The 17,345-nt window shown below is 37.6% G+C and overlaps 1 protein-coding gene across 1 annotated transcript in view; it reads right to left on the bottom strand.

The window, feature by feature from the left end:
* GUCY1A2 (guanylate cyclase 1 soluble subunit alpha 2) overlaps positions 1 to 17,345 on the bottom strand; it is a 255,199-nt gene that overhangs the window by 8,205 nt on the left and 229,649 nt on the right. The window contains exon 7 of the mRNA XM_012813478.2: positions 13,762 to 13,916. Within this exon, the coding sequence (XP_012668932.1) occupies positions 13,762 to 13,916 (155 nt within the window). The remainder of the gene's footprint in view (positions 1 to 13,761; positions 13,917 to 17,345) is intronic.

Genomic DNA, 17,345 nt, shown 5'->3' with positions numbered 1-17,345 from the left:
TAAATGTAATTCACCATATCAATAGAAGTAAAAACAAAGACTATATGATTCTCTCAATAGTTACAGAAAAAGCATTTGATAATATTTAGCATTCTTTTCTAACAAGAACACTTAAGAACATAAGCATAGGTAGCACATTCCTTAAGCTGATTAAAATCATCTACAAGAAACCTGCAGCTAATATCAGACTGAATGGACATTTTAACACTGTTGATTCTTCCCAGCAAAGAGCATGGTATGTTCTTCCATTTGTTAATGTCTTCTGCTGTTTCTTTCCTTAGAGTTTCATATTGTAGAGGGGGCAGAGGAGGTCAAACCCTCTCTCTTTGCTGATAATATGATCTTATACATAGAGAACACCAGACATTCAACCATAAGACTCCTGGAAATGAACAAGAAATACAGTAACATCTCAGGATATAAAATCAATGTCCACAAATCAGTAGCCTTTGCATACGTCAATAATAGCCAAGTTGAGAAACTAATCAAATACATAATTCCCTTCATAGTAGCTTCAAAGAAAATGAAATACTTCAAAATATACCTAATAAAAGAGGGGTAAAGACCTCTACAATATGAAACCCTAAGGAAAGAAACAGCAGAAGACATTAACAAATGGAAGAACATACTGTGCTCTTTGCTGGGAAGAATCAAGAGTCTTAAAATGTCTATTCTACCCAAAGCAATCTACAGATGTAATGCAATCCCCATTAAAATACCAACTTTGTACTTTGAAGAACAGGAAAAAAATAGTATTTCATTTTGTATGGAACCAGAAAAATCCTCATATAGGCAAGACTATTCTTAATAAAAACAAAGCCAGAGGCATCACCCTACCAGACTTCAGGCTATATTACAAGTCCACAGTGATCAAAACAGCATAGTATTGGCCCCCAAATAGAGACCTAGACATACGGAAGTGAACAGAAAACCAAGAGATGAAATCTGTCTCTACTTACCATCTGATCTTTGATAAACCAAACAAGAGCACACACTGGAGAAAAGAATCCCTAATCAAGAAACAGTGCTGGGAGAACTGGATGACCACATGTAAAAACTGAAACTGGACCACTTACAAAAATTAACTCGAGTGGATAAAAGATTTAAATCTAAGACATGAAATGATAAAAATCCTAGAAGAAAGTCTGGGAAACACTCTTGATGATGTCAGCCTGAGGAAAGATTTTACAAAGAAGACTTCAGCAGCAATTGCAACAACAACAACAAAACAAACAAATGGAAATTAATTAAACTGAAAACCTTCTGCACAGTTAAGGACACAACAATTAAAACAAATAGACAACCTGTGGAATGGGAAAAGATATTCACATTTTATGAATCTGACAAAGGTCTAATAACTAGGATCTATAGAGAACTCAAATTAATAAACAAAAAAGAGCAAATAATCCCATCTATCACTGGGCAGAAGACACGAACAGAACCTTCTCTGAGGAAGACAGATGAATGGCTGACAAACACATGAAAAAATGCTCAATGTCTCTAATCATCCAAGAAATGTAAATCAAAACCACCCTGAGATATCCCCTAACCCCAGTGAGAATAGCTCACATCACAAAGACCCAAAGTTTCAGATGGTGGCATGGATATGGAGAGAGAGGAGCCCTTTAAAAGTGCTGGTGGAACTACAAACTAATATAGCCTCTTTGGAAAGAAGTATAGAGAATCCTCAAAGAACTCAAATTAAACCTCTCATTTGATTCTAGAATTCCATTACTAGGCATCTACCCAGAGGAAAATATATTCTATCATAAAGACATTTGCACTAGATTGTTTATTGCAGCTCAATTTACAATTGCCAAGATGTGGAAAGAACCTAAATGCCCATCAGGCCTGGAATGGATTAACAGACTGTGGCATATGTATACCATAGTACACTTTTCAGCCATAAAACAATGGAGACTTACTTTTTTTGTATTAACCTGGATGGCATTGAAACACATTCTTCTCAGTAAAGTATCATAAGAATGAAAAACCAAATATCCAAGATACTCAATACTAATATGAAGTGAGTAGATGATGTAACACGCGTCCACATAAGAAAAAAACTTTGTTCAATTCAAATTGGGGGGCAGGGGGGATGAAGGGAGGAGGGGATTGGTTTGCTCCCACTTAATGGGCACAATGTAAGGGTCTATGGCACACCTTTTGGGTGCATGACACTACTACAAGGGGGATTCTACCTAACAAACTCAAATGCTGTACCCTAGTTGTTTGTACCCTCACATTAACCTGAAATTAAAAAAAAAAATTCTATGTTCTCTATTTTATATATTCTTACACTAGTTTGAAAAAGAGTTATTCTAGATATATTATAAAAAGAACATGCAGAATTATATGTAATAACTTCAGTCTCAAAGAAGGCAAATCAACCTCAAACAATATTTGGAGGCTAAAAACAGAGGGCATAATTTTTTCCTTTTCTTCCAGAGTTCAACCTATCTTTTCTAATTTAACATCTTGAATAATGTTTTACAGAAGATATTCCTTGCAAATTCCCCTAAAACAATGCTTCTCAGAGATACAAATTTTTGTAGAAAGAAAATATGATAGGGCCAGGCACTGTGGCTCATGCCTGTAATCCTAGTACTCTGGGAGGCCAAGGTGAGTGGATTGCTTGAGCTCACATGTTTGAGACCAGCCTGAGTAAAAAGCGAGACCCTGTCTGTACTAAAAATAGAAAAATGGGGCAAGAGGATCACTTGTGCCCAAGAGTTGGAGGTTGCTGTGAGCTATGACACCACAGCACTCTACCCAAGGCAACCCCTTGAGACTCTGTCTCAAAAAAAAAAAAAAAGAAAAAGAAAAAGAAAATAAGAAACTATGATAGGGCAGTAAATAAGAAAGAGACAAGAGAAGAGATTGTAAACCATAAATCTCATCTCTTACTTTATACGGATTTTCTTTCTCCCAAACAGGTGACATAGGCACAAACTAGCTAATGGCAATTAGTTAAGTCACTTAAATTTTCTGGTTGTCAATTTTCTTGTGGAAAAAGATATTTTGCTCCCATTTATCTTACAGGTTTTTACAGAACTAATATTTAGTGAAACTTGAGACTTCTGTAGACCCTCAGACTATAGAGGGTCATGTAAAGTCACATGATCAAACATGTCAGTTTCAGACTTGCAAATCCAAAAAAGGTCTCAAGATCTCCAGAGGAAACACTTTGGTGTTGGCCAATCTCACAGAACCTGATTAGAGAGCAGCATGATTTAGTGCTCAGTGACGAATGCATGAAATTCTTTGCTCTTTTATCAGAGCCAAGGGAACGATTCTTGAACATACACTTAAAGTGATCAGGTTTACCCTGATGCTCATTGTTACATATAAAAGAATACAGGGAGGCCCAATCAAAACTGGTTTCAATTCTCTAGTTTAAAAATGTCTCCAAGCATTCTATATTTTATTAAATATTACAGTGTGTGTATATAATACAGGTCATGATAAGCCTTTGTGGAAAATAGACTGCTTTGTTATGAAGGGATCTGAAACACACCCATGTGCCTAATATCACATTATACAATATACAGACAATTCAGCATAATACAATACAGAATTTTGTTATTTCCTTTCAAAGAAAATGTATATAAAATTTTGAAAAAGGAGAAAAGTAAAATTATATAGAAATTTGGTTACGTTCTAAAAATAAAAGTGAAAAATTTAAAACAAAATACAAATTCATAAGGCGTTATTTTAAAAAATGAATAAATATAGGTTTCCCGTTCCAAGGGCACAGTGTTAACCGCACAATACAGAGAATGCCCAGTCCTACCTGCCAATTGTTTCTTTAAAGATGTTCATACCTGATACACTTTCTTTGTATTCCCGTTACCCTGCCTAGTTCATGACTGTACCTCAGGCCTGGAACGAGGCTCTCACCTCTTACCAGTCCTCCAACCTCTGGTATTCCCCATTCCACTCCTTGTGGAACATCATTTCCAAGTAAGTTTTCCTTTGGTCATGTTGTTTCCAGCCTCAAAAATATTCAATACGTCTGTAATAGCATATAACACCCTCTATTACCTCAGCTGAAAATAAATTCTCAGCCTCACCAGATGCTAAAACCGTAATATTTTAAATATACATTTTATTTGGAATAATTTTAGATTTACAGAGAGGTTGCCAAGATAGTACACTGAGTTCTCTTATACACCTTTCTCTGTTTTTCTTAACATTAACATTTCATATAACCCTGGGACATTTATTAAATCTAAGAAATTAACAATGTTGTATTATTATTAACTAAATTATAGACTTTATTCAGCTTTCACTGCTTTTACACTAAAGTCCTTTTTTTGTTCTAAGATTTAGTGTAAAAAAACTGTTTTAAATTATCTGGACCAAATTGTGTTTTGTAATTCATGAGTAAATAGAGGATGAGATCAACTATGTGACTTATTTAGGATCACAGACTAATTAATGGTTGGACAGGAATGTGAACTTCTTTTATTTGGTCATTCATTTATTTAATCAGTCGGTAGTAGTTATGAATATTTTCTGCCAGGTGCTGTGGCTCACCCCAGTAATCCTAATACTCTGGGAGGCTAAGGCTAGTGGATTACTTGAGTTCAGGAGTTCAAGACCAGGCTGAACAAGAGCTACACTCCTATCTCTAATAAAAATAGAGAAACTAGCTAGGCCTTGTGGCGGACACCTGTAGTCCCAGCTTCTCAGGAGGCTGAGGCAAGAGGATCACTTGAGCCCAAGAGTTTGAGGTTGATGTGAGCTATGACACCACTGCACTCTACCCAAAGTGACAGAGTGAGACTCTGTCTCAAAAAACAAAAGAAAAGATTCTTTTCTGAATTTTGGGCCACCAGGAAAATCTGATGAGCATATTAGAAATTGCACATGTGAGTATACATAGAAGATGCTTCAAAAACACACTAATCCCAGGACTTAATGCAACCCCATCCCCCCGGATCCTCAGCAATACTATCTTATCTATGCTCTACTTGAGATTCTAAATCAGCTTTTACTTGAATTGTCTCCACAGTGAATAAAAGCTTCAAACTTACTTTTCAACTTGGCCTTTTTAGTAAAATATGGACATCTTTTTTAAAAAAGTCAGAAAGAATTCTTTATCTTGTGTTGATTACCAAATCAACATCAATCTCTATGCCATTGAAAGGGAAAGGAGAATGTGAAGAAGTAACTTTCTCTCTTGCTTTAGTTTATGCTTAATTATCTTAGCAACTAATTTTCAGCTTATAGTGTTTTAGATAATGTGGAAAAATTCACTTAAACTTGGCATTATTTATAAGCATAAATGGCCAATAAAAGTTATTATTTTTACTTCAAGCAAATTCTTTCCTCTGTGTAAGTCTAGCAGATGTCCCTCAGATAAATGGGAGCTCCTGACATGAACACCAATCAGCATCTTTAATTTCTGAACCTAGAACTCTGTCATTAACCAGGAAGCATTGTCCTGGGGCGAGAGAACCAGCAGGTCTTTCCTTCCTACTAATTATGGTTAGGGTAACATTTTCTTTCTAGATTCTTTCTAGATTGTGTCTAATCATAAACTAAACTTGTGCCAAATAATCAAGCAAATCACAAAGAAAAAATGCTTGTGTTGCCACACTCTTCATTTCATATCTATGAAATAATAACTAACCATTATTTGCACAGTACATAATTATATATTTTATCATTGAGTCTTAAAACTTTGGGCAATTAGGTTTTTAGAAGTAAGCTAATGGGGTTTTTTGTTTGTGTTTTTTTTTTTTTTTTACCATTTTTGCTGTAAAAGTCACTGTAACACAATATTCTGATCCTTAAAGTCTTGACTGTAACGGCCTTAAACATGTTGGTAAATGCATGGAATGACTGAAGTGGGATGTTTGAAAAGTCCAAAGAAATGCCAGACTTATTTTTCAAAAATTAATTAGAAAAGCTAAGTTCTCCATCTACAGAATTACCTTTTCTGATGTAATTATCAAGGAAAATGTCACTTGCTACAGCAGGGAGATAAGAGAAGAAAGAACGAAATAAAAATGTTGCAATGAGTAGAATACTTCATTCAAGCTACTACATATGACTTTTGTTGGCACATTTAAAAGGACAATACTAATGTAATTGGAAAAATAGAAATAAAATCTGGCAGAACAGCTCATTTTCCTTTTGGAAAAACTATTAAGTCGTAGTGTTTGCTGTTTGGGTATTTCTATAAAGATAAGAAGATCAATATAATTATGTTAAAGACTGACATTACCATAACATGCCAAACTCAATATTCTTTTATTTTCATTAAGTATCAGGTCATTTGAACAGATGAACATTTGATTTTTTTTTTTAAATAAAAAGAAGGCTACAGGAAAATTGCTAGACAAGAACTTCCTGAAGCTTTTCTGAACGTCTTCCTCACACCACGTGTTCATAGGAAAAAGAGTGAATATTTATAACGGTGTCTCGTTCTTGGATAATAATTCTATTGACTTAAGACAAGAAGATTTTCCAGCTATTGTTTTTGACTAGTGTTGGTGATTATTAGCTTTTACATGCAAAGAAAAATATACCCAAGTAACTGCATCTTTCATTAATTATTCCATGCATCTCTCAATCTATCAGAAAGATAGATTCCTCCAAACTGACTAGGAAGTGAATTCTGCATAACAAGCTTATATTCCCAGTGATTTACCATATGCATTAAAGACGTGATTACAAAGATCTATCAGCCTCACAGAAACAAAAGGCTTTCTTCTGTTTCACTTGGAAGCCTCCATTTGCCACAGCTCTGTCCTCTATGCTCAAGTTAAGATCTAGAGATAGAGATATTGGTAATATTATGATTAGAGAGACTCCAAGTAAATAGTATTTAGAAAGAACATAATTCTATTTTATCATTCTGAGTTTGAAAACAATTCTAGAACAGCAAAAGTACAACCTGGGGGCGTTTCTATCTGCAGAGATGGGAAAAACAAGGAATTCCCTTGCTCTCATTCCAGTTTGGTCTCCAGGGCTCTTGTCAACATTTTCTTGCAAAAGAATTCCTCCTATCAAGGCAAGTAATACTCAGAAATTATTGCTTTTTTTAAAACATTGAGATTATAAAAATAGAGAGTAGACTTTGGATGTTTATCAGAGTCTAGAAGGGTGAGGAGGGTGGGAGAGGTTGGTTAACGGGTCTAAAACCACAGCCAGGCAGGGGAGTGGGTTCGGTGCCCTGCAGCACTGTACGTGAATGTGGGTGACTAGAATTTATCGTCGTTTTCAGGAAGCCAGAAGGGAGGATGCTGAATGCTCCTGACACAATTAAGTTCCCAATGTTTGAGGTGAGGGATATGCTGATTACTCTTCTGTCATCAGGACACACTGCATTCATGTATTGAAATATTACTCCATATCACATATATATGTACAATTATTATGTGCCAATCAAAAAGAAAAGACTGAAAGAAATTATTGGTAAGTTTTTACCATTTTATTTCAACTGCTTATCAACCCAATGAGACAGCTGGGCCACAGATAAGCACCCAGGCTTTAGTATAGGGAGGCTATGGATTGGAATCAACTCCCACACTTATTTAGCTCTATCTTACCAGTGACTTGTTTAACCTTTTTAAGTTTCAGTTTCTTAAAAATAACAATGACAACCATGGCTAACTCACCGGCTAACTATGAAGATTAAGTGATATAATGTGAAGAAATTGCTTAGAGAGAATAAGCAGTCCAGTAAATATTTGCTATCATGAGATACTAAAGCTGAAAGACCATCTACGTCATCCCATCTCTCCACCAAGATTAGATTCACTTTTCTTAATTCCTTTAGGAATCATGCACAATGCCAAACTCTAGCATAAAAATGTGGCCTATGGAATATGTTAGGTTATGTGGCAAGGAGGAACAGGTGGTAAACTATCCCGGGTTATCCAGTGGGCCCAATGTAGTCCCTACACTGGAAGAAGGGAGGATTTGGAGAACATCCTCCTTGGTAAAGTTATCACAAGAATGGAAAAGCAAGCATCTAATGTATCAATACCGATATGAAACTAGAAGACGAACAACTACAATCCACAAGAGAGAAAAACACATTTGAATTCAAGAAGAGGGGAGAGGAGAGGGAGGAGGTGAGCTCTCACTTAAGGGTACAATGTAGGGCATACAGCACACCTCGTGGGGGAAGGGCTCAAATGCACAGAATGGAGCCTAATTGTATATACCCCGAGGTTAATCTGAAGTTAAAAAAATGGAAGATGAAGGAAGAAGAGTCCAAAGAAAGATAGGTGGTAAGGGAAGCAAAGTCAGAGAGAGATGCAATATTTCTGGCTTTGGTGATAGAGGAAAGAAGTCATGAACCCACGAATGTAGTGGCCTCTAGAAGATGGAAAAGGCAGGAAAACGCATTATCTCACAGACTGTCCAAAAAAGGACACAGCCCTGATGATACTTGGATTTTAGCCCACTGAGACCTGCCTGCTATGCTAGACTTCTATGTCAAAGTACTAGGAAGTAATCGATTTTTGTTGAAGTCAACAGTAACCCAATTAGTACATAATCCAATTTATATATGTGTTATAATTGAAGTAACTATGTACCTCTGCTTAAATTAGGGAATCTTCCAAGAAAGCAGCAAGCTTTTGCCATTTGACTAGGACCTAGACACTCATCAGTGAGAGTGTTTGCCTTTGCTAATATAAACTGGTTGGAATAAACTGATATCTATCTTAGTTTGCAGTCACAGCTCAAAATGCCTTTGGCCAAATTACCATACCCATTCTTTCTTTGAGACTGCCAGATGAAGTCTGTAATCCAACTACCACACTTGATTCAGCATGGCTAATTTATAAGATATATGAGGGTCTAATGCAAGAAGAAGATGGTCTTTTTCTTTTTTTCATGAGAAGAAGAGGCTGAAGCAATAAATGAATGTCTATTATGTTCCAAATATTAGGAGCTTTATAAACATTACATGAAGTCCCAACAATAATCTTATAAAACAGGTGCCATTTTAAAAATGATAACATTTGACCAAAATAAATTAGGTTCCTAAACTCCATGCCAACAATAAGTGTTGGAAGCTGGATTCCACCACAGGTGCACTTAACCGCTTGCCGGGTCCTCTTCCATGCTGGGTCCCTGCGTATCTCGAGCTGTTTATGTGGTGATGAGAAGTCAACTCAGTTTTAACAGAAAACGAAGGCTTTCACAGTGCATGAAAATAGGCACTCGAAATAGAAGAAAACAAAAGTGTTCAAAGGTTAAGGAAGATTTCATACCAAAGTAATTAAAAAGTCTTTCTACATTTTTAATTTGCACAGAGAAAGGAAAAACAAAAAATGCTGCTTGGGCAAATCATTTGGTTATTTCAAAATTCGCTGAAGCCCTCCTTAACAGAAGCAATTTATTTTAGCTTCACAGATCAGTAGCGGGATGTTAAGGCCACTGTTTGTAATATGTGCACTAGTTTTAAACACAGATGAGTGGGAACAAAGATGAACGTACACGTCATTTTTATTAGAGAAAAGTGAAAACATCGAACTTGCAAAACTCAAGACTTGATGAAGATTTCTTTTTGTCCAGTAAGACTAGCATTGAAAGGACCCTAGGTAAAAAGAAAATGATTCTCAGCCGTCACTTTAAGCAACATGACTCGCACGCTAAGTGACCCCCAAAATGTGGAATAACATACAAGAATTACAGTCCTGATTTTAAAGTCTGCTTCTAATGTCCACAATAAATGTTTAAGTTAAATAGCACCTGATCATTTAGTTCTAGCAACCTCTAGGAAGCATAATTATTCATCTCGTATGAAATGTAAAATAACCTACTTATGAAAGGGCAGGTAAATGATGTCTCTAAGAACATATTTTGTAAATATTTAAAAGTAGAAAATAAGCTTGTGTTCATCATTAAAGAAATAAATGAATAGAACATTAAAATATGATATAGTTACACAATGGAACATCATATCATAATAAAATAATGAGTTAGAGCTTCATATTCCAACATGGATAGTTCTTAAAAATACAAAATTTTTTTTTAAAGGAACCAAAGTTAGAGAAAGAGTCATATAGCAAGATGCCACATATGGAAATTAAAATGTACAAAATAAAACTGTTTGCTTATGGACACACATGTAAACATACATAAGACACTTGACTTTAAAATATACCAAATTCCCTAGGATATTTGTCACAATAAAAGTGAGGTAAAGTTCCAATGGAAATGTTTAATTTGTTTTTATTAAAAAATGTCTAAAACATGAGACTCTGTCTCAAAATAAATAAATAAACAAATAAAAATGTCTAAAACAAATTAGTATTAAACCAGTGATGGGATTAGGACTTTTTTTTTTAAATTAAGACAGAGTCTCACTTTGTCACCCTCAGTAGAGTGCTGTAGCATCACAGCTCACAGCAACCTCAAACTCCTGGGCTCAAGCAATTCTCTTTCCTCAGCCTCCCTAGTAGCTGGAACTACAGGTGCCCCCACAACACCCAGCTGTTTTTTTTTGTTGTTGTTATTTAGCAGGCCTTGTGCTGGAATCAAACCCACCAACCCTGGAGCATGTGGCCGGCACCCTAACCACTGAGCTACAGGCGCCCAGCCTGGGAATATTATTTTATCCTTTAATATTCAATATTCCACAATAGTTACAAAAGTGGTCTTTTTTGAAATAAATTATTTGGATATTTCAGGCAAAATGTATTTGTAATGAACTATTCAGAAAATGATTTCAATTTGTCATAATATTTCTCAAGGTTTATGATAATCATATAGTTTTATTAAAAATAAATTTAATAAGAGCCTCTCTAAAGATTTCAAGATAACCAGGCAATGTTGGACATTCTGTAGAACATCACTCAGGGAAGAAAACCGAAGATGTCAAACTCTCGTAAAGCCTTTTGTTCTAAGAATCTACCCACCTAATTGCAGCTCACAGTGTTTATCTGCAACTCTGTCTGACTTTTGTGTGTGTGGGGGGGGGGAGACAATAAGAGGAAAAAATGCTTCAATATTTGTGGTAGTTGAAATGATTTAATTCTTCAGACCCTATTGATCACTAAGGATCAGCACAAGTGCAAGGTGAAAAAGATGATGGAAACTCAGAGACACCAGCAAACGCAGATGATGGAACCTCAGAGACACCAGCAAACGCAGATGATGGAACCTCAGAGACACCAGCAAACGCAGATGATGAACCTCAGAGACACCAGCAAACGCAGATGATGAACCTCAGAGACACCAGCAAATGTGCTGGTGCCTCTGTGGCTGGCAGGCTTTTCTGATCGGTCCCATGTAAAAAAAGACCACAACAGCTGTGATGTCTCAGTTCTGAGTGTGAAGCACCACACAGCTGGCCCCGTTATAATCAGTTTTTAAAAATTGACTTTCCACAGAAGATGTAAGTCTATGCTAAGTTACACAAATGTGGAAAATAAGTATTAGCATCATGATGGAAAAAAAAGAATGGATGGGGCGGCTGATCTTCATCAGTAACTTCCCACCTACAGAACAGTGATTTTCAACAGGGGTGCTAGCACACTGGTGTGCCGCCAACATTTTAAAAGATTATTAATTAAATTATTTTCAAAGGAAGTTCAAAGCACAGTAAGGACATTCTTTTCCTTATTCTTTGTCTTGATCAACATAGTTGAAGTGTGCTGTGGAAGTTTAACTACAGGTTAAACTCCTGTAACTACAGGTTAAACTCCTGTAACTCCTGTAACTACAGGTTAAACTCCTGTAAACTCCTGTAACTACAGGTTAAACTCCTCTCGTGAGATACGAGAGGTTGAGAACACTGTGTGTGCCGCGTAAAGTATCAGAATCACCGATCTCTCTAGAGAACTGGACAAATTCAATTTGATATTGCAATTCTTGTCAGATAATCTTTCATATGCTCAGAATTGTGTTAGAAAAATAAGGAGAGGGCAAAATCCAGAAGAGGCAAAGTCCCCTGGCAAACATCCCCAAATGGAGATTGCTCTTAAGTAAGGTTGACGGATTCTTGAACAGGGTCCGGAAGTTATCTGCAGGCCCTCCAACTCTCCTGGACTCCTTATTCTGTTAGAGACATGTCTTCCTTCAAAAATAGTAAAGTCCCCCCCCCACATATTCTTGGGTTAGAATTAAGTTGTTTCTTTCATTTGAGAAGTATATATTAGTTTCATAAAAGGGCTGTGTACATTGGATACTTTTTCTTCCATTCCTGTGATACTTTGCTAAGAAGAACGGGTGGTGGGAGGGTGACCGGAAAGATCACCTTATTTTTGTCTAACAAGGGTACAAGTGAACTTTTCTAGAACTAGAATGTAAATGTTTTGACACAATGCCTATGCAAATGACATGAAATTTATGTGAACCAGCTTGATGAAAGTATTTCAAAATGTATATGAAAACACTACACTGTACCTCATGTTTGCATTAATGTATACAGCCATCATTTAATAAAAAAAAAAAGAAAAAAAATAGTAAAGTCCAGAAATTCAGTTCTTAGTGGATTTAGCAAGTGCTTCAGAGTCTATTTTTTTTTAATGTGAACTTTCTCTCGATTTTATATTTGTAGTTTCAGTTCTCTTTTTCATCAATTCCTCAGCTATCTGGAAGGATTTGCCTTTCATTAAAAAACTTTAAAATTTCTCTGTATAGTTTTGGTATTAAAACTTTCAATATATATAATTCTATTTGTTACTATAATCAACTTTTAGTCATATAACTAACTTTATATTCAAATTTTCTCTTTAAGGGTTTTTTTTTTGTAATCGTGTCAATAAAAATATCAATGATCACTAATTTCACTCTACACTGATCACTGACCTTACTCTTACATTTCACTATGACCTACAATCTAACACTAACTAAATAGCTAGTACACCAACGCTTAGCGTAAAGCGAAAGTTGGACAGTATAAGAGATTTTCAGGCTGTTCTCTGCTATATATTCTGGAGAAGCCCATCTTATTGGTGCATTTTTCATTAATTCCATGAACATTTTTTGTACATTGCAGGTATATATAAGGATGAGCCAAACCAGACATGGCCCCTTCCCATACGGGGCTTGCCATCCAGTGGGGGAGGGGAGGACAGATTTCTACTGGCCGCAAATAAAGAAGCGTTAAGGAGGCAAACACATAGTGTAGCATTGCCAACGACGACCTTTCAGGTACTCTGAAGTTCTACTCTGTACCCAGAACAGCTGGGCATCCACATCCTAAAATACAAAATCTGAAACCTCCAGACTCTAGAGTGTTTTGAGTGGATTTTGGATTTTTAGTTTGGGGAAGGCAAGCTGGTAATATAATGCAAATATCCCAGAGCCTGAAAAAATCCAGAATCCGAACCTCTTCTGACGCTCAGCATTTCTGATCAGGGACACCACACACACGGAACTTCACTGCATTCTTCTTCACAGTCATTCCTCAAAAGAATAAAAACAAACTGCTCGTTCTATTCTATTATTCCTTTGATTTTTAGAAATAATGAACACTGGAAATTTGGGGATTTCTAGTGTAATGCAAACGCGTAACATGTGCTCTCTTGTGTGCACCTCAGAAGGACAGAAACTGTGGCAAACGACAAACCTTTGTTTACCTCTCAGTCAAGTCAGATTTTTCACGCCCTCTCGCAGGGTAGAAATAAAAGTTCGCATCACAATTACTGTCTTTCAGACGGGGCAGAACTACTCATGGCATCTTGGAGAATGATAGGATCAAGAAAAAGAACAGTCTCAAAAATGACAGGGTGTCACCTCAAAGCAACGCCCAAGACAGGGAGGAGGCGGACGGAGCACACTTACTGGTAAGTGGTGGGGCTGACGTTGATGCGCCGAGGGTGACTTCCCGACTCGAATTTGCTGGCCAGAGTGACATTATTTCCAAACAGGCAGTAACGTGGCATTCTCACCCCAACAACTCCAGCCAGCACGGAACCTGAGTGAATGCCTATCCTCATCTGAAAAAGAATGAAAAGGACACAAATATATTGGTTTTCATTCGGCATGCAATTATATTAATGAAAGGTACTACTAATTCTTCAAAAATTAAATTATAATCTTCTCAAAGACGGGGGTGAGTCTTGGTCCTTTTTTTGAGCCAAATAGTTAGACACTATACTGATCAACGAAAGCAAATGTTGTGGGAGAAATGAATAAACAGATTAATTAAATGCAAAAATCTGAGTTTGTTTTGCTACATGAATGTGTTAGAGATTAAACTGGGTTTCATTTGTACAGAGTATAGTCTAACTGAAAAGTGGACAGTGTATTATTCTCACTTTTCTCTCCAGTTGTTTTTACAGAAAACTCTATTTCTTCCCGTCATAGGATTGAACACAATTGCAAATTGAAGATTTCTATTTGACACTGACAACTGTCAAACAGAACACATTTTTCTTCACAAATAACAACACGGTATAGAGACAGTTTGCCTTTATGTGGTGACAGCAGAAAGAGCAAGCTTCGAGACATTTCTCTTCTGACACTTGTTCAATTCACGCAGAACCCGTCATTCAGCTTCTTTACCTTTGTTTCAAATGATCCAATATTGTTGGAACAGTAATGGCAAACCTTGCTGCCGATTCATGCCCTCAGCATAAAGTCAACACACACTTAAATGTGATCGCAGTAGTGATCTCACGTCCCATGTTTCACGCCAAAATAAGTGAAGCTGAGGGAGACCAAAGGGGGAACAGGATCTTTAGTTCTAGGAGAAGGCAGAGCATCGCTGAGAAACAAGGAGGAGCCCCGACCCCAGATGTCTACCAGGTAGGCAAACTGTCACCTCTTCACTGCCGTGCCCCTCTCCACTATGGCTGTAAGGAAAAAAAAGCTCACTCTGAGATCAACCTTGTCAGAGGACTAGAGACTGCTGCGTGGAGAGACTCATAAGATAGGTTGAAATTGATGTGACCTAGCTGCATAACCTTTTCATCTACTTTTTAAAAATGGACTCCATAAAATGTATTTGGAAATTCAATATGGTAGGAAGAGTTAATATATTTGACAAAGAAGAATCGAGCATTTTCCCTATTGCATATTAAGTCTTAGTCCAAACACGTCCAGTTAGTGCTTGGATATCGTCATACAGAGAAACAGACTAATGGAAGCCGGCCATGCAGAGACGCCCGAGCTAGATTCACGGAAAAGTCAGCATTCAGATCAGCGCGAAGAGGACGGCCTTCTCCTTAGAATGCTCTGGGTCACTCTGGTCATGTGGAAAACAGTATCAAGTAAATTCGAGATCTTAATGTGAAAAGCAGAACTTTACAGCTGTAAAAATGATTCCATTAACACTAACTAGAGAAGGGTCAATCTGTGGTATCAGGGAAATGCCCAAATATGGACACTTTAAAAACGTAGACTTTTATCTGTCTCTCAACAACAGGTCCCTGGTGAGTGGTCTGGATGGTCAGGCAGCCCTGTCTCCTTCTGGTTGCGCCCCTGTCCGTGCCCTGGCACGTCTTCAGGGCACCCTCAGTTCCAGATCGCGGGACCCGGGCAGAAGACACCAGCAGCCGCCTCTGAGCGCGCTCAGGTAGATCCGTCTGACACCATCTTTACTCAGCCCGGGGGACTGCTTTAACATTTCCTTTTTTTTTAAGGAAAAAGATTTAATATAAAACTCCTAGATTTGCATCATGGTAAATGATAAAATTTAGGTAATATCCTTCTTTTGATGAGTTCCATTTTTCCATGTTGACCATTTTGATCTATGCTGCCACCTCGTCCCGTGGTTTTCCACTGCTTTCTCCTGCCTCGACGTTTCTTATACTACTGGGCCACTGATTCCTTCAGCTTTTCTATGTTGGAAAAAGTCTTCATTTGCCTTCCTATTTAAAAGATTTTGGAGGAGGGCCAGGGCGGTAGCTTACACATGTAATCCCAGTACTCCGGGAGGCCGAGGCAGGGGCATTGCTCGAGCTCACAGGTTCGAGACCAGCCTGAGCCAGAGCGAGACCCCATCACTAAAAATAGCCGGGCACTGTGGCCAGTGCCTGTAGTCCCAGCTACTGGGGGGGGGGGCTATGACAAGAGAATCGCTTGAGTTTGATGTTGCTATGAGCTATGACATCACAGCACTCTACCAAGGGCAACAAAGTGAGACTCTGTCTCAAAAAAATTTACTGTCTATAGAATTCTAGTGTGGCAGTTTAATTTTCCCTTTCAGTACTTTAGAGATACTGCTGTCCTGGCTCCTCCCTGCGTTGTTTCAGATGAGAAATCTGCTGTCATGGTTATGTTAATTCCTCTTCACGTAGCAAGGGTTTTTCTTCTGTTTGCTTTTAAGGTTTTCTTTTGTGGCCAGTACTAATGAATTGGTTATCATATCCCTGGGTGTCACTTTCCTCATGTTTCTTGTGCGTGCCTTTGTTTAGTCTTGGATCTGTTGTTTTACAGTTTCCATCACATTTGGAAATTTTCCAGCAATTATCTTTTGAGATATTTTTCCTGCCCACTTCTTCCTCTCTGAGACTCCAGTTACTTGTATTTTAGGCTGCTTGAATTATTTCCAAAGTTCTGTGATTTTCATTGAAAATAATTTTTCTCTATTTATTGGAGATATTTTGGGGGGTATATTTTCCAATTTACGGTCTTTTCTTTTGCAATGTCTTAGTTGTTGTTAATAACATCCAGTGTATTTTGTATGTCTACAAGTTTTATGTCTCTACAAGTCCAAGTCGGCATTTTTTATCTTCCAGGCAGCAATCTAACTTTTAAACATGCGGAATGCAGTTAAAACCACGTTTAGTGCTCTGGTCTGACAGCTTCAGCTCCGTGTGGATCAGTTTGGGTCGACGACTTTCCCTTCACTGAGTCGTATTTTCCAGCTTCTCCTCCTGCCAGGTAAGTTTCACTGGATTCTGATGTCATGAATTTGACTTGTGGAGGGGTAGATATTTTTTATATTCTCATAAATATTCTTGAGCTTTGCTTTTGGATTCAGTGAAGTTCGTGGAAAGAGTTTCTTCCTTTCAAGTCTTTCTTTCACGATTTTTTAAGGGAAATCTGGAGCAATGTTTCACAACAGAGTGATTAGACTAATTATCCCCCATTATAAAGGCCAGAGCCGTGAGTACTTTCTCCAGTGCTCTCGATTCACGAGGTTTTCCAATTGGCCTGACAGAAACAGGCGTTGTTTTTCCAAGTCCTACCTGACTTCCAGGTACTTTTTACTCTTTGGGGGGGGTGACCCTCCCCTCCCTGGGGGCTCAGGTATCTCATTTTGCACATGATCAGTGCTCTGTGGACTATATGAGGAGGACCTTTAGATGACATCTGGGTGTCTCTATGCAAATCTCCCCTGTCTGGGACTCTGTCTGTTACCTCTGGCCTTCGCATTCTCCTAGATTCTCACCTCCATCTCTTCAATTCAAGGAGTTTGC

Source organism: Otolemur garnettii, unplaced genomic scaffold (genome assembly GCF_000181295.1).
Source record: "Otolemur garnettii isolate 467f Iridium unplaced genomic scaffold, OtoGar3 scaffold00266, whole genome shotgun sequence".
NCBI classification, from domain to species: Eukaryota; Metazoa; Chordata; class Mammalia; order Primates; family Galagidae; genus Otolemur; species Otolemur garnettii.
Note: the sequence above shows the minus strand (reverse complement) of the source record. Positions and strands in the feature narration are given on the sequence as shown.